Genomic DNA, 22,107 nt, shown 5'->3' on the forward strand with positions numbered 1-22,107 from the left:
GTTCATATAACGAATATCATTTATGCGCTGTCAGCGGTTGAGCATCTTTAACCTTATGAAACATTCACGCGAAATATGAAGTTGATACAACGTTGCGACCAATATAAAATACATCATTTTGTGTAACCAGACAACGTCCCACTATCGCGCCACATTTCTCGGGCGAACAGGACACTTATCGTGACTGTTTTGTTTATAAATTAATATTTTGTTATCCAATTACACATTAATAATAAAAAGATTTTATTCGATTTAATTTCACAGGGTTTTGGGGTCATATACCCCTCTTACCGCACCTACTCCTTTAGGGGGCCGCGGTGGCCGAGTGGTTAAGATGTACCGACATATAACCACATGCCCTCCACCTCTGGGTCGCGAGTTCGAATCCTATGTGGGGCAGTTGTCAGGTACTGACCGCTGGTCGGTGGTTTTTCTCCGGGTACTCCGGCTTTCCTCCATCAACAAATCTGACACGTCCTTAAATGACCCTGGCTGTTAATAGGACGTTAAACTAAACAAACCAAACCAAACCTACTCCTTTAGTCATTTTCTACGATCATGCAATGGAAACAGTACATGCAGATACCACACTTCATCTTGTATTTATATATACATTGTATATTGACAGTCAGAACTGAATTGATAGTATAAACTCCGTTCATTTCAACCAAGGGCTACTCAACTTTATTTCTTAATATATTGAGTATGTCACGCATGTTAATCCATGTGTTATATATACCGTGTGCGTATTTGTTACGTGCAAGATTCATATATATATACATTGGTAAAATGCTGCGTAGTGCAAGAAGAAAAATATGTAAACTTAAAAAATTACCATCAGTAAAATAAATAACCCTAGACGGAAATTTGAAAGTGTACACATTTTTCGTCTTGCATTCGTACGCAGCATTTTATAGGAATTAGGTATTACACGTACCATTCGAACAGAAAAATTCTAATTATGCCTTCAATACGATTACATTGTAAGCCATTCGCAACCTCTCAGAGTATTTTTCCGGCAATCTTTGGAAATATTTCCAGAGAATGCCGTAAAATTCTTCGCGATGTTGCGATTGTAAAAAAAGGCGTACACATGCACATGTACATGTCTTTGTTAGCATAACCGCTAAAATATGAGCCCACGGCGATTGCTGCACCTACAGTATACGCAGTATGTGTACGTGCAGTGACAACCTAAGGCTGGATACAATTACCATGTATAATTAGGTCAATCACGCGCTGTTGTATTTATCTTAAACTGTGAGTCTGATACGACGTCAGTCTATTGAAGTTATTAATACGTACGTACGACTCGGAGACTTTAAGATGCTAGACGCTTTGAGAGACAAAACACATGTGCATAAGGTTAACGTACACATAACTGCCAGTTACGGCTATGTTCCACACAAGATGCACATCTGTTTGATGATATTCACCAGACTTTCCACGCAATGACATGCGTATATTGATTTTACACTCGTGTACACTAAATTCTATTTAACACACCATTAGTCTACTAAATACCACGTATATATATGTGTATAAAATTATGATTTTTACTCGATATTATATACATATTGTACAATGTGTAAGTCTCCATAAGGTATTTAAAGCTGTTTATTACATTCAGCATGGTAACTTACACTATGTAATGTACAAGGTTTTTAAGATGATCGTGCGCCGTCCACCGTCCGCCGTGCATAAACTTTTCATTCAAACGTCTTCGTCTCATTAACTATAAAATACAAAGAACTCATATTTGGCATGTAGCATGCTGGGATAAAGGGCTACCAAAGTTGTGAAAATGAATGACCTTGACCTACTTTCAAGCTCACAGGGGTCAAATAGGCTAAAATATTTGAACGACTTCTTCTAACTAACCGAAAGGTCCAGGTTACTCATATTTGGCATGTGGTATGCTGGGATGAAGAATTACCAATGTTGTGAAAATGAATGACCTTGACTTACTTTCAAGGTCACAGGGGGGTCAAATAGGCTAAAACCTTTGAACGTCTTCTTATAACTAACCGAAAGGTCCAGGGTACTCATATTTGGCCTGTGATATGCTGAGATAAAAGGCAACCAAAGTTACGAAAATGAATGACCTTGACCTACTTTCAAGGTCACAGGGGTCAAATAGGCTAAAATCTTTGAACGACTTCTTCTAACTAACCGAAAGGTTCAGGATACTCATATTTGGCCTGTGGTATGCTGGGATAAGGTGCGACCAAAGTTGAGAAAATAAATGACCTTGACCTACTTTCAATTAAAATGTTGCTGATACACCCTGTCAAAAACGATCATCGATCAATGAATAACTCAACCTGCTACATCGTTTGATTAAGACATTATGAAGCATAGGAAGACTGTCATTGTAATGTGCTGTGATGACCATGACTCATATTCATTTTTATGACATTCCACGTACACTGTATCAGCATATACGTCATTTAGATTTCAACTTTAAATTCCAAGATAAACTCGATTGCATATTTCATATAAAATATTTTTTGGTAGTTTTAAGCATTGAGTCAAATTCAAATTATTTTATTGCATTAAGTTTTTTCCTCTCCCATTTTTTCCGATGGCTCACGCGCTAATAGCTTGCATGGTAACCGAAGTGGAGAGGACGACGTTACGTTGTAATGAGCGATGTCTATATATGAATTAATGGGCCACACGATCCGTGACGATCGTTGTCACGGTGTATGGAGGCGAGACGTGATGTGTTGTCAGACTCACAGCGACAAGGATGAGTTATGACAGACTTTGACATTCACAGGTAAAACACAGGTAAAATAATAAATCTAATTAAAAATTCAGGTGTTTAAACAAACGAATCGCATCACTGTATACCAGTACATCGACGCCACACCTGTAGAACTCGCGTCCCAGACAGAAACCAGATGAACCACCATTATGATCTAACCGATCGGTACATGGCTAATTCACAAAGGTATTAAGGATTTATTAATGGTGTAGATTTTCTGGAAACGGTACTTTTTTTAAGAAAAAATACCGAAACCTCCGCCATTCCTGGATGGATAACCCGGTGCCTGATGGTCGGCCATTGTGGACGCTATTTTTCGACGGAACACTCTTCAAGCGTTACCAAGACTACCTCCGGAGTCATGACCTTACTAAGGTAACGCCTAAAACGTTATGTGTGTAATTACATCTAATGGTTTCTCCTGTCAGCGTGGCTATCGTAGTATGTTGGAATGTCCATTCATAACATATACCTAGCGCGTGTGCTTCGTCTGCATTGAAATGTTGTATAGTGCATGTAAATAATTTTATATTCAGCGTTATCCTATGAAGACAATGACGTATATATATCAAAATGTATACAGGCATGTGACGATCTAGAAAACGAAGCAGCTGGTAATCAACAAACTATGTCTATTGCAAGCAGGGATTACTGTACGTTTGCGTTATTAAACAAAAAAAACTTATCTGTGATAGGCATGGAGACAATGAGTACGTAGCCTCATTCAAATTGGACATATCTTATTAATTTACGGTCACAAAAGTATACTAGAAATTGTCTTTGTGCAGTTTGACGGGCTTTTCACCAACAATGAATTTCGGTCAAGGTCATTCATATTAACAACCGTGGTAACCCGTTATCTCAACATGCTACAGGTCTCTAGGCCTTTCTGAACGTGACAAGAAGTTGTTCGAAGATTTTAGAATACTTGGCCACTATGACCTTAAATATAGGTCAAGGTCACTCATATTAACAGACTGTTGATAGTCAGTTATGTGAGCATGCTACAGGCCTAATATTAGGTATCTAGTCCTTCTAGAACTTCCCAAGAAGTCATTTGAAAATTAAAGGATTTTTGGCCTATTTGACCTTCATTGAAGGTCAACGTCATTCATATTAACAAACTTGCAATTTATTTATTTAAGTTAAGTCGGTAGCAATTTACATCAGCATGTTAAGGACTCTATGACTTCTAGAACTCATTAGAAGTCCTTTGAAGATATCAGGTTGATTTGGCCCCGATGACCTTGGATATAGGTCAAGGTCAATCATATTTGAAAGCTTAGCAGGCATTTATGTCAGAATGCTAGCTGCCAGACATTTGGCCTTTAGACCTTCTAGAACTTCACAAGAAGTCATTTGAAGATTTTTGGCCATTGTGACCTTGAACGAGGGTCAAAGTCAGTCATATTAACAATTTGTAAGCCATTTATGTCTTCATGCTACAGGCCTAATATTAATTCTCTAGGTCTAGATTTTTTAAAAATCGCACTTTTGAACTTTGACCCTTATTCCTAACCGAAAGGTGACGTTTTGCAGAAAAGTGTTACATTAGTTATTTGTTCCGGTTTTAATTATACATAATATATCCAAAACAAAGTCGTTAACGAGAAATTGACATAAATTAAAAACCGGTAGTGAGGTCATAGCGGCCATATTGGATGTTTGACCAACATAAAAATGCTGCTGTCACACCTTCAACTCAAGCCCTACACTATGGTGACACGTCCATTGGCTTACCATTTCGGAAATCCTTTTTATACAAATTTCTGTGCAAAAGAATAATAAAACAGAACAATAAGAAGATGTCATCTGTAGGTGGAAAAACCCTATTTATTACGCTGCATTTTTCATAGCTTCTCTATCCCAGCAACTCGTACTGCTGTTATGCATGTATAAATCAGTTTTCATTTATTAGGATTTGTTTGTTAATTGATGTAGTTTAACGTCCTTTTAACAGCTACATGTATACAAGGTCATTTAATTACGCTTACTGTTGGTTGCTTTGTTAAAGATGCTCAACCACTGACAAATGGTATTTTTCTTTATCAAAAACAGGAGCAGACAATTTAGTATTTTTCTTCTGTTACAAAAGTTACTTACTTTACACCATCAACACCATTGAAACGTTTGAGCTTTTAATTTTACTTCAAGATAAAAATATTAAAAATAATGTATCGCATCCCGAATAAAATCCATGGCACTTTGCCTATGTGGAATGAATTATTGTTTGCGCATGCACCAAATTGTGTTTACACATGTATACATGATTAAACACCAATTATTGTTAAAATGATGAGGTTCGTTTATGCTCTGTTGGCGATTGAGCATCTTTAAAGTTTAACGTCTTATTAACAATTAGTACCTTAAAGGCTGACCTCCTGTGTGTGAAATGTGTTGCGGTATGTGAATGTATGGTTTTAAGGCTGTGTCTCCTTGTCAAAGTGTAGCTGTTGCCCTTTTTATACCACTATATCACTGAAGTATGTTACCGAAGACACCAAACAAGGACAACCCACCCGGTCACATCATACTGACAATTGGCAAAACAGTCGTCCCACTTTTTTAATGCTGACTGCTAGACAGGAGCAGAAACAACCAATTTATAGATTATTGTGTCCCGACCTAGGGACAGAGCCTAGAGCCTTCATCACGATGACAAGTGCTCAACTGGAGGCCAAACCTTAAGCTGTGTCACGGAAGAGAAGCTATAAGATTCTGAATTTAGTCCGTTCAATATAAAAGTTTATAATTTTTTTCCTAATCAATGTCTGGTTGATTTAGCAAGAAGAAGCAATTTTAAGTATATATCCTGTTAAGAAGTAAATGCAATACAAATTGGTCCTTTTAGGCTGACAAAACCGTTAAGGAAGGTTTCCCCGGTGTGCCTTGTAATATATGTAGACCTTACTTGTTTGATTTGGCAGACTGTGGAATGTTCATGTTGTTTTTTCCTGTGGTAGTGCACCTCTTGTAAATGGTAACGTTGCAGTGCTATCACACTGGAGCAACCTATCCATTCACATTACACGGAGAACAGACAAAACCATCCGTCATTCTCAATAATGTTAAAGCTATGCGGGATGGGCTTTAAATTGCATCTCCTTTCAAGTTGCATGATCATTAAATGCGACTGAATTTGGGATATTGTTTTCTTCCTAACACCTCTCATTAAACCTCAACAACACTTTAACCTTAATCTAGTGTTCGCACCTATTAGTTCGGTAATATTTTTTATGATGAATTTACAGTTAATGAGTTTCCCTCTGTAACGGGAGGTTTGTGAAACTAAAGCGATGACTACAAATGTAGTAAACGTGATTAATCAAAGTCTTTATTTTTATTTACATTTTTCAGGTTTATTTTTTTTACAATCAAGGTTAATTGCCTTAATGAGGACAAAATTTCATTATTTAGAGGTGACATTATCGACAAGTTATTGTATAGAATTTTTCATGTGCGAAACAAGGTTGGATCGATAAAAAAACAGGCAAGGAAGGATAGAAATAATGATGTTTGATCTGTGTAACTCGTAAACAATTGGAACATATAGTCATAAATGTCACTATCTAACGTCACTCCCTGGGAGAGACAACTTACATTAACAACGACTTTGTCGATGAATGAGAATTACAACTTAATTATAGGTGACGGGAATCACTTAACATAGGTGAATACGGAAATATATTTTTTATTAGTGCGCACAGGGAAACTACACCAGGTAACGACAAAACGACACGGGAAGGTATGCATAATATTATTTGCATAATATGTATAGATGTTCATTGTATTTCTTCAATGACATTTACATTTGTATAATTTAACGGTTAATTTATATTTTGTAAAGAATTTAGGCTTCAGCGAGCAAAATAAGGTCAGCGAATTTGTGATATGTACACAACATAATCTCATAGTTGGTATGTGTCGCAAGAAAGTTAACAATGAACATAGTTCACATGTCTATTTTACATATATCTATCCAATAGATATTATCTAGGTTTATTTGCCTATTATAAGGACAACAAGCATTAACATTAAAGTGTTTTGCATAGTTACAAATTAGAAAACTTATTGAAAGTACACTAATGTTTATACAAACAACTTCATGGTGTATTAATTTTGCAATAAAGGTTGATACACAATACAATATAAGCAAGCTTATCGTGTACATGATTTGTTGTATCGCAAACCACCCTAACCCCCCATCACACCCCCCCCCCCCCCCCAAAAAAAAAAAATAATAAAAAAACCCAAACAAACAAACAAACAAACAAAACTTTCACACAAACAATCAAACAAACAAAAATTCGAAACCGTAAACAAAACATTTTTTTGTTTAATGAAATAAAGGGAATATTTCCCTATACTTAAAACGCACTGTAAAACTCTGCTACAATGTAGATCAGTATCACATTTAGGTTATACTGTCGATTTGCCGTTGATACAATTCCATGCTGTCATGTTCTAATAACCTTAATTCTCACTGGTTCGGAACGCAGCCAATGCATACATGTATAGCATGATATTTATAGACTAATATTTACGTGAACGTGGCTTCATTATGATGTAAAGTGATAGAAATAGTAAAGTTAATTTAAACACGAAAAATGCAAATGAATGTTTCATCCTTGGTGGCGTCATAATTTTGATATTTTATTATCTTAACATCCGGAGAGAAATTAAACGACGGCTTAATGAGGGATTTTATCTATGTCTTCCTAAGTGACTTCATTCTTTCGTTTTCATTGACGCTGCCTCAATTTTTGCCAGTCGTTGAAGGCTCTAGTTTCTGTCACCTCGCCGAAACCATATACCATTGCCTATAAACGTAATAGTTTCTGTTCCTGTTTAGTGTTCAGCATTAAGATGATGGGCTGGTAACGTTTGGGTGGGGTGTGTTGCTCAGTGTCTTCGGCTGCATGTGTCGGTGAGCTAACACTACAAAAGGGAGAACAAAGACAAAATTGTTATTAAACCGTAGTCTCCAAAAACATGGTTGGCGGTTAATAACTCTCTTAATAGGATGATTAGCGCCTAATGAATAAACCAAATTATGTATGTCATATATATCATAGCAAATCTAGTTAATTGTTCCATTGCTTAATTTAGTTTTAATATAACATGAGGAAGTGGAATTTTCAATTATACAGCATGTATTGCCTTAAAATATAGACATAGAAGGAACTAAAATTGCACCCTGCTGTAGTCCAGTTACTAGTATATTTAAATTAAAGGGGTATCATGCACTAACTTCGAATTCTATGGAAATAGATCAAATGTTAGAATGCTTACAACTTTTGTCATTTTATAAACAATCGGGAATTTTTTTAAAGTCTAACAAATATTTTATAAAGGGAGGTTGGTATGTAGCGGACTAATGCATCTTGTAAGTCAGATTACCGCTAAAATATAATTAAAATAACGAAAATCTTAATTGGCGTAAATAACCAGCTACATGTGGTAAATGTTTGTTTTTTTAAGAGCTTCATTATTTCACCATTTGTTCAATAATTTTTCATTTTTCAGATCCTGAACAGCCGTGCTAGCGTCATCAGTAACAACTCTTTATCGTCTGAGCCCCCGGTACTAAATGACGAGACAAACTGGCTACCTCCCATGGGGAGTAAGGACACCAATGGCGCAACGCCTGTCTCTCGGATGACGTCAACTAATTCTGAGAATTTCCTGACGGCAGTTGAGAAGAAGCGACGGACCAGGCGGACTACAGGATGTGTCGTGTTAGGTATTCTTTGTTTAGGAGCAATAGCCGCTGCCGTAGCCCTTATCATCCATTTCGTCTTTGTAAAAAGTAAGTATTTTGTTTATTTTTTAAAAATGTTTTCATGTAAAGAACATTTTTATTTTCCTTTAAAATCATTCATATATGTAATATGCTTTTAAATGAAAATTTTTAAGTATAATTTTTTTTTTTTTTTTTTTTTTTTTTTTTTTTTTTTTTTTTGGGGGGGGGGGTGCATCCCTCGAAAAGATATGTCTAAAGTCATAGCTTTATTTACAGTACTATCTAACAATGGAAATTTATGAGCAGTGGTCTCAAAGGGTATCGTTAGCTTTGTGATGCAATATATTGAGCTTGGTTCCTCTAATAATTGAGTTGCTGCATATTAATTTATTGTAAGATAATCTGTTTTAGACATATATATGAAAGTCAAATGTTGAATTAAACTACTATCACTTACGTATCAACTAACAAAGTATAATGTACAATATATATACAAACACTAGACGTAGCCTTTTTGGTTGATCATTAAAGACATGTGTCTGACGTTTCACGAGGCTATTTTGATTATTTTTAAATTTTAATGTATAAACCTTCAGGTATCAATTAATGGAAACGCAACAATCAGTTAAAATACATATCCTTATTGGCTAGCTATTACATAAATCCTCTTGCACAGTTGTTAATATCAGGCTATGAACCCATATTTTGGCAACACTTTGCTTACCTCTTGGCAACCATCGTTAGCAATTTTCTAGAACATCACTAAATTCAGATAACGACATAAGATATATATTTTACATTTACCAGGTAAAGAACACGTGTCGAACAGTGCCCCTATCCATATCCCAGGCAGTGACACACATCACCAGAACCTAAGCGGCCTAGGTAAGTATTGTACCAGTATATATCACACATTTGGTGTAGTGCTACCTATGATTTTATAAATAAAAATTAACCCCTTTGGATCACTGTTTTGTAAACCCTAAAGTATTCCAGTAATAAAATATCATCCGTGTTGAGCCGCTGTCATTGTCAGAGTCCGGTGAAGATTAAATTTATCCGTAAGACGTTCCAAAAACGGTAGTTATATTACTGAAAGTGCTTTGGCAAGACTTTATCAATACAATTGTGAAATAATTATATATCATTTTGTGGCGGTTCATTTTTGTGGTATTCGTATTTAACCAGAAGAAACGAAAATTTATCCGTACAGAACTTGATATGTTTAAAAGGACATATATACATGTATGAACATAAACTTCGGAAATTATCATGTTAATGGTATAATGTTATTTAACAGGAAGAAAGACTTATTTTCAAAGCAATCATATAATAGTTTATCTTTAATCGAAGTCAATCTAATATAATTACTGTTATATTTAAATCCATACAGAAAACTTGTCTCCCACGAAAACTGAGCCCACCAAATAAAAATCGTTTCACAGCAGAATTAAGAACTTTTAGGTTTGAAAAGGTATCAAATACGTACATATATATGCAAGAATTACTATAATTTTTGAATGCATTGTACAGATACAAATAATATTTTCACAAATGACTAGTCTTCAAAGATAGCACTGCATTGAAATGAGTACATCATATATGTATTTACGATGGTAAATGTGAAATAGTGGTTTAGGAGTGCGTTTAACATAAGTACATATATGTACCTTTAAAATAAAGCTCACCTTAAAACTGTTTATCCATTTGACTCGCAAATGGTTTAAAAGGCTATATTATTACATTATTGAGGGCAATACATTTTTGTCAAGATATTTAAATGCAACGTGAAATAGTTCCTAATAGTTATGTTACTGGATCGGTTGCCATGGTAACAAGGCCACAGTACACAGGTGTTGTAAAGTGGTTAATAAATGATTATGTAGTCCCTGTATAAAATTCAAATTTAGACAAATGATAAAACATATAGACGCTTTATGTTTCGCATATCTTTATCACATGGTCACTACGGACATATATATGTACAACGGAGGCTCTGGAATTGTAATAATTTAAATATTTTACGATCAAGCTGCAATTGCTGTTTATAGGTTTAATACAGTGGTTAGAGTTTTTAAGGCAACATATATCATTTGGTTGCCATGTTAACCACACCAAACGCCAAAATGAACACAAATTAAAGTGTCTGGATTATAAGTGAGCTCATTTGGTTATATTGAAAAAATAGCATGTCCCTTGGTTGTCATTATATCATATCAGGAGTAGCGTGGGCATCATTTAGCGATTGACTTGCAATTCAAATGATTTGTTTTTTCTACATTCTTTTGACATCTAGCAAATATCCATGCATGCCCGTAATGTTTAATACATTCAAAGATGTATTAATTATTAATAAAACATACTTTGCATTATGATTATAACATTGTTGGCGATTTAATATATGAATAATCTAATGAATTGAGGAATGAATCATTTTGGCGATCATTACAAAATGATGTAATTGCAATTGTAATAACAGACCCATGTCTTGTTATTTAATGGATGGTAAGGCTAATTACAAATTAACTGTAATTTTCAAATCCAAATGAAATGATTTCTTGTCAAACTAACATGATAGACTTTTATAGAATTCTGAATTATTACTTTCCTTACCTACCTGCCCTTTTGATGTAAGCAATATTCAGATGTTTTGCAGCAAATGAGAAATTCAGATGTCGACATCCAGGTGATTCAGCTGATCAAATATTGACCAAACCTTGTGACATCGTTACGTAGTGCCAGCAAACAATGTTCAGTGAATCAAAACATAACACTAGATTCCTTGTTTATTAATACAAATGTTTTGCGTTGGCGTTTTAGACTCATTGACATATGCCCTATTTAACACGTTACGTGTAATACAATTTTCCCTGAAAAAGAAACCCCAGAGGCAAATATTACCTTGAATTATATGAACATTGCATTTGATATATTGATAGTTATCATCATAATTATGGAAAATGGCCATCATGACATGTCATAGGCTTTGAAGTTGATCTGGTCCTTATACGGTTCATCTGGGTGTGTTCTTGATGTGTTATACACTTTTGTAAACCAAATGTGCACAATTTGGCAAATTTCTGAACGAATTCGTTTGATTATCAGTTGCTCTCTAGTGAATTTACACGCAAAAAGGTATATCTAGCATGGTTTGCAGTAAATAATAGCTATTTGCTATGCTTCAAACAACTTCACAGTTTGCGTTTGCGATAAGCTTACAGCTGATGTCAAAAAATAAACATGTTTACGGAGAACGTCACTTGAACTCCTCTTTAATTAAAAAATATGGTTCATGAAAACAATTTAATATTGAATTGCAGTGAACGATTCTCGGCGCCATGGTCTCTCTACGATATCCCCCCGTATACCACAACTGCAGAACATCCCTACCATCACAGAGAAAGATGGCAAGCCTCAGTTTATACCTCTCAAGCCTTTGCAACCAGCTCAAAACACACCAAAACTGGCACGTAGGTATTTGGCAGATGGAATTTTATTTATTTTTGGAATGTGGATTTTCTTTGATTTTACAAATTTTAGGGTGAACATATACTGTTAAGAATTTGTTAAGAAGCGTTTCACGCTTTATCAAAAATGATGAGAGAGATTAGTTTATTGATTAAGACATCCTCATATGAGTTACATGTATTATACATGTACTGTAATAGCATACATTAACCCATCCACGATACTCCAGGGCTTCGAATCACTTACGATATGTAAAATTACCATAGAAAATATTTAACAAATGATAAGGATGCATGAATTATGTACTAAGCATTAATTGATTTATTATATAATGACTGGACCAGCGATGGCAAATTTCATTTTAACACATTTTATTGATCTGACGTCAAAAGAATTTAATAACAGGCGAAGACTGTATGAATCATTTTCTTATGTTGATAAAGTGATTGTATTTACACATATTGTGAAATTGATAATTATATAGCAAAAAAAAAAAAAAAACATAGAGGAGGTAACTAATTAGGTCAAATATGCATATAACATACATACATGCACTCACATACAAACTTAAGGTAGACGTAATGATTTAAATTTAAGGTATCATATTAAATATTAAACATGTGTTAAATAGTTTTTTTATTGAAGTTAATACACAGTTAAGTGGTTTGACCAAATGTGCATTATAGAATGACTAAGTACGTGTTAATACACATTAAGGATAGCGTACTTTCTCTCACTCGCATAAACGTTCCATAGTAACAGGAAGAGAAATGAGAGAAACTGAAATAGAAAGGTAAATGATCTTTAACATTGAATAACATTTTCGAAAATGGAGTCAATGTATTTTTGTATAATCAATTAGCACTATGTTCAGAGCTACGCATCACGATTTTGACGAAGAGATCAGGTGTAAGATTAACAACACCTGTACAGGTCTGTATTGACATTTGGAGCGAACATTTATAAGGTGTGTAATAAATTTGATAAAAAAGTTTCCATATCTTTGATATAACAAAATTAATGTTTCACATTATCATGGAATCTGCATACAATCACACTACATCTTTTTTTTTTCTTTTTTTTTTTTTTTGGGGGGGGGGGGGGGGGGTTTTGGGAGGGGATAATTTATCAGAAAAGTTTGCAAACTGGCATAATGTCTTCAGGTAAATTAAAATCAGTTCTTAGTCAATTTCAAGTCAATAGTATATTTATACTATTATACTCAATATACTATTTAGATAATTCTATTTTTCTTACAGTATCGATTGAAATAAAGGACATGTACACAACTATAGGAGCTAGTGGTATCTTCACGTGTAATATCAATGGTATTAAAGACTGGACATCGGTATTCATACGCGGAAAACGGAAAACACAGCCACCTGGTATTTTTGAATTCATCTTGACTTCATCAGGACAATTTTCATTAAAGGGAAATAACTCCGACATGGTTGTACGACACAATAAACAGAAAAATCTTGAAAATCTGAGCCTGGATAATGTATTAGTTTATATAGCCTACACTAACGTTAAATGTGAAAATCAAGACACTTTGACGTGTGGCGTCCAGGCGGGCGGAGAGACGGATAGTCGGACGGCAAAGGTCATAATCACAGGTAAAGAAATCCGTGCTGCGTGTTACATGTGTTCCGTCTTTGCATATTACAGAGTAAGCTCCCTTGCGAGTAGGTATCAATCGTTACGTCATGATTTTCTTACGTCGTTTTCTCCGAAACGTATGACGTTACGCTCGCAAACACATGCCGTCGCAATCAATACCTACCCGCAATAGCTGACAACTCTGTAATATGCAAATACAGAATATGCAATGATTTATGTACCTAATATTAATGCAAATACGCATTGTGTAAAATAAATTTGCTTTTGTTTTCCTTTTGATGTCTTTAGTACGTACCGTATATCCCGTTATTTTCGCAGCCCAAAAAATTGCGATTGGGACCTAAAAAAGAAAGTTATTTTTTTCGAATCAAAATTTCCCGATTACGCTTGAAGAATTTATGAAATCCAAGCGATTCTTAATAAATGGATTTCACGAACCAAACTTTCTTAACCAATGTGATGGGCCGCGAAATCGCGAACATATCAAAATATCGGCTGTACGGTGTCATCCATACGAACGTATGACACTTGTTTTCATTCGCAGAAGCAGCATGGAACAAATCTAGAATGATTTATAAGTATTATAAGCTATCAGAAACTTTATTATATTGGCAACAAAGTTTTGAAAAATGAACGACAAAGACGTTTGCCATCAGGAGTGAATTTCAGGTTTGTTTATATAATTATTATAAGGGGTTAAGTGCTTCTAGTCGTTAGGATGAATCTATTGTATATGTTAGCGTTCATTTATACGGAAACATGTAGGCTATCTTGTTATAACGAGACTGAAAGAAACTACATGACACGTACAGGGTTCGTTAAATTTATACAACATATTTTGTTTTTATTCATAAATCTTGATAGTATCAACACATTTTTAATGCCGTTCACATTCAACGTGCAAACGTTCAATTCATCACCGACAAATAAGTGGACCAAATAAAATCGAATCTGTTTATCGACTGACTTTCGTTTTGTTACACAGTGGACCCCGATCCGGAAGTGAAAATGACAATTCCAATACAGGTTATTGAGGAAGAAAAACTCCGAATTTCTGCTTCCTGGATGGCAGGTTACCCTGCCCCTCATGGAAATTTAAGCTGGGCAATTATCGAGCCAGGAGAAACAGAAACCTCTGATTTTTTCTCAAGTGCTCAAACGACATGGACATTAAAACGTCAGGAGAGCAAGTGTAAAACTATTATAGATACTCAAACAACATTTAAACCCAAATTAAATTGGAACGGGACAGATGTAATCGTCAAACCGGAAATAACGCCAGTGGCAGGAGGGGATATTCCGGATCTAAAAATAGAGTCGTCAAGGGAAACCCTTTATGTCGTTCCAGGTGAGTTATTTTGTGATGCCTAATTTTCAAATTTTACTCTTTGAAAAAAATGAACAAAATTTCGAGCTTATTGTCTAATGAAATTATTTCGTTTGATAAACTGGTTTAATTCTAAACGTAACTGAACGAATTTTCTTTAATCAACATTAATAAATTATTTGAATTAAGCACCTGCATTTGACTCGCATGACTGCTAAGTTGTTAAGATTAAGTTGAGTTCATGCTCTAATGCTTAAATGATTTCACAACACAACTGAAAGCTTTTCTATGCACTGCAATTTCTGTTCTCCGCACAGCACCGTTTCTTTAAGTAGTTGTACGCTATCTTATCTACTAATGTACATACCTGGCACATTATATGCTCTATGTTACGTCAAATACGAATTCAACGCCAACAAAATGATTCCGTAGTGATAAATATTCAGTTGAATTTGTTATATTGATTCCAAACTTAATGCATACTGTACCCATACGTGCCTTACATCAAGCAGAAGAGCGGTGACCGATGCGCAATTTATCATTATTAAACATGGTACAGAATCTTTACAAACCAACAGAACCAGGAACAAATGGTATTTTACTGGTGCCTAAGTACGCTATGATCAGTCATGTGTATCGTACAAGGTAACATAAACCAAACGTAATTCATCTTTGCGTTATCTAATATGTTCTGTTAAGAATAAGCTAAAAAGACAAAACGACCTTATTAATTCCTTATACTTCAGCTTTCACAGATTAATGCTAATTGAACCAACGACTTGCTTAAATACTAGTTTAGAAAATTATTTAATAAAAAATAAATACTAGTTTAGCGAAACATAAAAAAGGCATTGACGATCGGTTTGTAGACAGACTTGGTCTATTGACAGATGTAGATAAAACAACATTTAGCAGGGTCAGGAGCAACATGCGCGGAATAAGATATATCATTAAGCTCAATTAATATATACTGAAGTTATCGTGTTTACAAGGAAATGTTAATTTACAACGTGAAATGACGGATAAAATACACAATCCTATACAAATATAGGCCACCATGACCTAGAACAGATGACCGAAAAATGGTATTAAACAGCTTTATAATGTAGTTGTTACCAAACTATTGTTATCCTGAAATTAGTTAGATATGACAACTCAACCACATTACTTTCCAATCAGTTCCAATTACGAGCCTATGATAAAAAATATGAACATTGAACGTATAATTATGGTGGCCATTTTGAATTTGAACCGAAAACGAGGATGGCCATGGGAGGATTTGATTTTCCATGGGGTTTGCTGTACCTTTATTGAACCCAAAACAGTTGAAAAACCTTTGTTAGCGTTTATTTCTAACCTAAGTTGTTCATTGCCCGTCCTTTACATATACGCTGACCATTGAATGAAGTGAATCGCCTGTTTATGGATCAATTTATTAATCTATATGTCATGATTAACATCTACTTACAACATTGATGGACATTATTGTCTTTTTTACGTTGAAATTGTAATCTGTGAGATGCATAGATTTATATTGCTAGGCAGGGGTATGCCTTGTGCGTGTTGTTCGCAAAGTTTACAAAAAGGAAGAATGGATATTAGTATTCCAATTAGTTTCTACCATAACACTAGCTGTATAATAAGGTAAAGGTATGCATGACTCCTCTAAACTGTGTGTAGTCCGCACTAACCACCGAACATGTTAACTATTGTCAGTGTAAAGAACTCATACGTTGAAGATGGAAATATTATTTATATTCAAAGGAGAAACAGGTTCGATAACTCTGACTAGACAAATAGTCTGAGATACCATCTGTTATAAGCATTAGTACCAGTATTCATGCCATGTTTCCTGGACTCACACTGTAGGCGGAAAGAAAAAGCGTAGTAGACGGAGGTCAAGACGAAGGAAAACTAAGCGAGGCCGGGCAAAGAACTAATATGTTAGTCAACAGAATGGTCGTGTGGTAAGTCGCCGGCCACAAATCCCAATTAAATATAAATCAAAATATCTCAGCAAGTGAACGATGATTTTTGATGGAATGAACTCGTTTATGGAATTGAATTTGAACTGGGTTATATATTAATCATATTCATCATAAACATTAAATAAAATTCCTTTGGCATTGTAATCATATGTCAGATATTAGATTTAACTTCATCAAATATACACCTGGCTTTTGGTAGCGAATTTCTATGCGGACACGTCACTCACTGTGGTCGCGCAAGAACATTGTTAATCCCTAGCTTCCATGCACTCTGCTTTAACAAAGACATGACATACAAAATGTCCACTCCAGCTTAGCCAACGCTTTGAATAGCAAACTTCTATGGCTTATTATGTCCCCCTAACGAAGTTGGGGGACATGTTGTTTTTGCTCCGTTTCTCATTATTATTGTTATTACAAGCTAACCGATACTTACATTATATATATCATTGGCTTCTTTGGCAAAATATGTGTTTTCGTTTAAAACTCACATACAGTGTATATAACAATAATGATGATAAAAAAAGCTAACCGAATTTTATAACATATATGTATAATTCATTTTTCACAAAAAATAATACGGGCAGCCACATGAAACGTCATGATATACACGTGCATATCAAAAGGTCTCCAATACTTTTAAATGACATACGTATCAATTTACTAGTAAACGTTTCTGTCATAATTTGCGTGCCCCTGTGTTTTGGCTGAGGTGACCAAGATTTGCATTTTACGGTCTCGGAATAGCAGTTGAAACTGCTTGTTTTACACATGTTCATAGAAATTTAACTGTCGAAAACAGATATATCTAGAATTAATATCCCATGAAAAGTTACATAATATAAGACCACGATCGAGAGCATCGTGGGTAGCGATAGGCCAAGGACGTCTCCTTGTAGGCGGTATATGGGATTTGCAAATTATTTAGTCTAGATGAAATAAATGATTATTCTAATTACTGATTTATGTAAATAATGAATGTACTTGCAATATTTCCAACGTTGGACATTTTTATTTTGCTATAATTAATATCGATGCTGCTATCGTTTGTGCGATGATATGAGGAGGTTTTGCAGAGTCATTTCGGTTTTCACTGTCGACACCAAAATAAAACTTGTATTGTAAGATAGTGAACGTGTATCATATTTCTCCTGAACTTTTTCATTATACATACAGAAGATGGTATTCAAAACGAAAGCAAATTGCCTGTTATTTACACAAATTCGCTCAAAGCAAGTTTTCATTGCCATAAAATCTTATTTGTTCATATATCACAAAACCTGATCTTTGTGATCATTGCCTACTGCACAGTTCGTTTGGGGGACATCTGTAATGGTCCTCCATTACAATCATTACTTGTCGCTTCTGCTTTCAACGTATGACCGTTTCCTTAAATGTAGAGCATTTGTTTTCATAGACTACACTACAAATTGTTTAAGTATACAGTCAAACCCAAGGAACTCAGATAGTACAAAATCCCATTTTTGGGTCATCATGTAGCGTGCTGGGATGAAAGGCTACCAAATTTATTCAAATGAATAACCTTGACCTTAATTCAAGGTCACAGGGGTCAAATAGGCTAAAATCCTGTAAGCGACTGCTTCTAAAGAATCGAAAGGCTCAGGGAACTCATACTTGGGCTGCAACATGCTTGGAAGAAGAGCTAAGAAGTTTGTTCAAATGATAACCTTGACCTTCATTCAAGGTCATGGGGTCAAATAGGCTAAAATCTCTAAACGACTTCTTTTCAAGAACCGAAAGGTCTAGGATGCTTATATTGATATTGCTGCATACTGGGATGAAGGGCTACCAAGTTTGTCCAAATTAATGACATTGACTGTCATTCATGGTCACAGCGGTCAAATAGGTTCAAATCTTCAAACGACTTCTTGACAATAACAAGAATGCCTAGACCTGATTTTGGGCCTCTGACATGCTGGGATGCTAAGTTTGTTCAAATGAATGACTTTGACCTTTATTCAAGGTCACAGAGGTCAAATAGGCTTAAATCTTTTAGCGACTAGGTTGTTTTGTGCTAATAGTCAGATGACCGTTATGGCCCATGGGCCTCTTGTATACGATTGGAAATTGTAAATTGTATTCATTATCCTTGTTTTTATAACCCGTTGAGTACGAATCGTTTAATATGAAAACCCGCGTGATATGAAACGATATTCGAATCCCCTGGACACTGTTTGTAACATATATCATATAATTACATATTAAGATCAAGATAAAGTTTTCTTATGTGTATGTAAATGGACATCTTCATTTGCAAAAGGAAAAGGTTCTTCTAAAATTGGAATTAAATGAGTCGATGAACAATGTATCAACCGACTGCAATTATCAAAGTATTTTTATGTCGTATACATTAAAAACAGCGCGAGGAAAAACTATTACATATCCATAGATAAAATCTATATTTGAAAAAAGTACCAATGATAAAATCGGATGCAATTATTAAAGTATTTGATGTCATATACATTGAAAACAGCGCGAGAAACAGCTTAAACTTAGCCAAAGATAAAATCAGTAATTAAAAATATAGTACCGAAGATAAAATCGGCAAAATCTCCCATGTATCTAGTGAAGACGAGGGAATCCGGCAGGAACATAATATATTTTTGAAATCAACTTCAAAGTTCGATTATGATATAATGAGAACATCAATGAATATTTAAATTTATTGTCACATCCTTCTTATAATCTTACAATATTCATCCCCTGTATGAATTGTATAGGAACATATTAGATGATATTCATGCACGGGCTTTGAATCAGAAATCTTGTTTTCGTAAGTGCAAGCGTTATCCGTAAGAACATCTTATGAGATAGACCTAGTTTTCATTTTAATCTTTACTTACTGTTTGAGTATCAAGTTGAATATGTTATTGTATGGAGATAAAACGTCAAAATGTGAGTATGGAAAATATTACACTGCCGTATCAACTTATCAAATATGACGTTCTAAACGCCACGTTAAAACATTTTATGTTATTGGCTGATAACATAATCTTTCAAACCAAGGAAAAAAATGTTAAATGATATCATCCCATATTATACATTTGCATATTACAGAGTTATCTGCCCTTGCGGGTAGGTATTGATTGTGACGTCATGTGTTTCGGAAAAAACAACGTAAATTGCGCACATAAACGAATGACGTCACAATGGATACCTACCCGGAAGGGAAGTAACTCTGTTATATGCAAAGACGGAATACATTTCTTCGTTTTTTTTTTGCAGCTGATCACTGTGATGGTTTCACCAACGATACAAGGATTGCCCATCCGTACACCTGTACTAAGATTGTCCGCTGTATGCCAGAGAAAATGCTCATCTATCCATGTCCAGAGGAGACCTGCTTCCAGGAGAATACCAAGCAATGTGAATAATTGGCGACTTTCGTACCTAGTTGTACAGTAAACCTCGTTAATCCGAGGGCAGCGACACCATAGAAAGCATGGTTTCCATTCGAGTTATCCGAATATCTGAGTTAATTCATTTTGAACATACAGTGAAAATATAGTTGTGAGCAACAGGGAATTACGAATTAAGCATGGCATTCGAGTTGGTGAGTTCCTGTTGACGAGGTTCAATTCGATTTTAATCTCCATGCAAAATGCTACATCAATAGGCATACTGTTACCTCACATCCGGTTTTACATGTGTGAATTATTATTATGATATATTACAAAGATAGGGATGCCGCAAATCTAACGTTGCATTAAATGCATATTCTAAAAGTTTCCACGAATGGTCTTCAAGATGTCGGTAAGAAACGAAATGAATAAGAAAGAAATAATGTTACATTATTTGACTTATGTTAAGTGCTTTTCACTTGCGTATTTTACATAGTGGTAAAGCTTTCAAGACGCCAAAGAAGACAACACATAGATTGGCAATATTATATAAAATCAGGCTATTTTACTGATATGCATCTAGAAATAGAACAGCGGTGACAACATTTGTTTTTTATCGTGCACACACGTGATTCAATGCTGACACTGTAATCACGAGTATATTCAGGAATTGATTTTCCCCATACGTTGGACTCTGTTAAGCAAAGAAAGCTAAAGCTAATTTTAAAATAAATTGTTAAGTGCAAATAATTACGAGCACTGTTTGTGCATGTATCGATACTTTCTATCAATGGAGATCGTATTCGCAATACAATGTGTTGTTTATGGTAAGTTTCAATCACAGAAAACATTTCAAACTGCCAAAGTGTACTCTTATTATTACTATTGAAAGGGGATTACATTTAACATCTCAGATGCATTGCATTACTAGATAAGGACGGTTTGATGATTAAACTTTGATTTAACCGTTTAAAACGGTGTAATATAGCAGATATCGAAGATGAAGTTGTGTTCTTAAAGATTAATTTAATAATAATATTAGAAAATAAATACAAAAAATATGACAATATATGATATTGAAATCTATTATACATGTTCCTTTATATGTAGGATCAATATTTTGAAAATCACCATTTTTATGTCAAAAGTTTATTTTTCCATTGGCAATTCCCTATCAAATATGATGCTTTTAAGTTAATATAGTCTTTTAAAACAACATTTATTTCTCGGAAACATAACAATTGTAAATATTTGAAGATTGCCAGCCAAAAATAGATCTCTAGAAATCTTCTTTTGGGCAAAAGATTTTATGGAGAGGTGAAAATTTCGATGCCTGCTGGTTGTGTATTCAGGGTGCAACAGTTTCAAATGTCTAATGTGTGGGTTATGCAATACATGTGGGTGTAACTGTGTAAAGGAATATTGAGGTTCCTTTAAGTTTCTGACACCGGATATAATCAAGATTGCAATTGTATGAAAACTATGGTCGATATTTATAGCGGAAATCAACACAAGATGGAACATAAATATAGCTACCCTCTTAAAGTATAGGAAGATGATACTTCTTTAATAATTCATATTCACACATGTGTAAGAGGGCTTGTTCAAAAGTAGTGATGAATGACCTGACTGTAAACCTTTTCATTCTACGGTCTTTGAATGTACAGTCACATAGTATACTTTTACACAAGCGGATTAACGTATACTATTTCCGTTGTTCGTTGAACCTGAGCAAAATTAATTTAATATATATTAATTAGAATTATTATTTTAGTATTTATTAGATACTATTAACTATTTACAACTTCCGTGTTTGCTGTCAAAAACAT

At 34.7% G+C, this 22,107-nt stretch overlaps 1 protein-coding gene across 1 annotated transcript; it reads left to right on the plus strand.

Moving 5' to 3' along the window:
• The first annotated feature begins 2,887 nt into the window (after positions 1–2,887).
• LOC138307542 (uncharacterized) lies at positions 2,888–22,006 on the plus strand. Its single transcript, XM_069248344.1, has 7 exons — positions 2,888–3,145; positions 8,297–8,579; positions 9,321–9,398; positions 11,834–11,983; positions 13,241–13,597; positions 14,587–14,949; positions 20,163–22,006. Exons 1-7 carry the CDS (start codon positions 3,041–3,043, stop codon positions 20,309–20,311), a joined length of 1,485 nt encoding a protein of 494 aa, XP_069104445.1. The 5' UTR covers positions 2,888–3,040; the 3' UTR covers positions 20,312–22,006.
• Positions 22,007–22,107: the final 101 nt, after the last annotated feature.

The sequence above is a fragment of the Argopecten irradians genome, chromosome 14 (genome assembly GCF_041381155.1).
Source record: "Argopecten irradians isolate NY chromosome 14, Ai_NY, whole genome shotgun sequence".
Taxonomy (NCBI): Eukaryota; Metazoa; Mollusca; class Bivalvia; order Pectinida; family Pectinidae; genus Argopecten; species Argopecten irradians.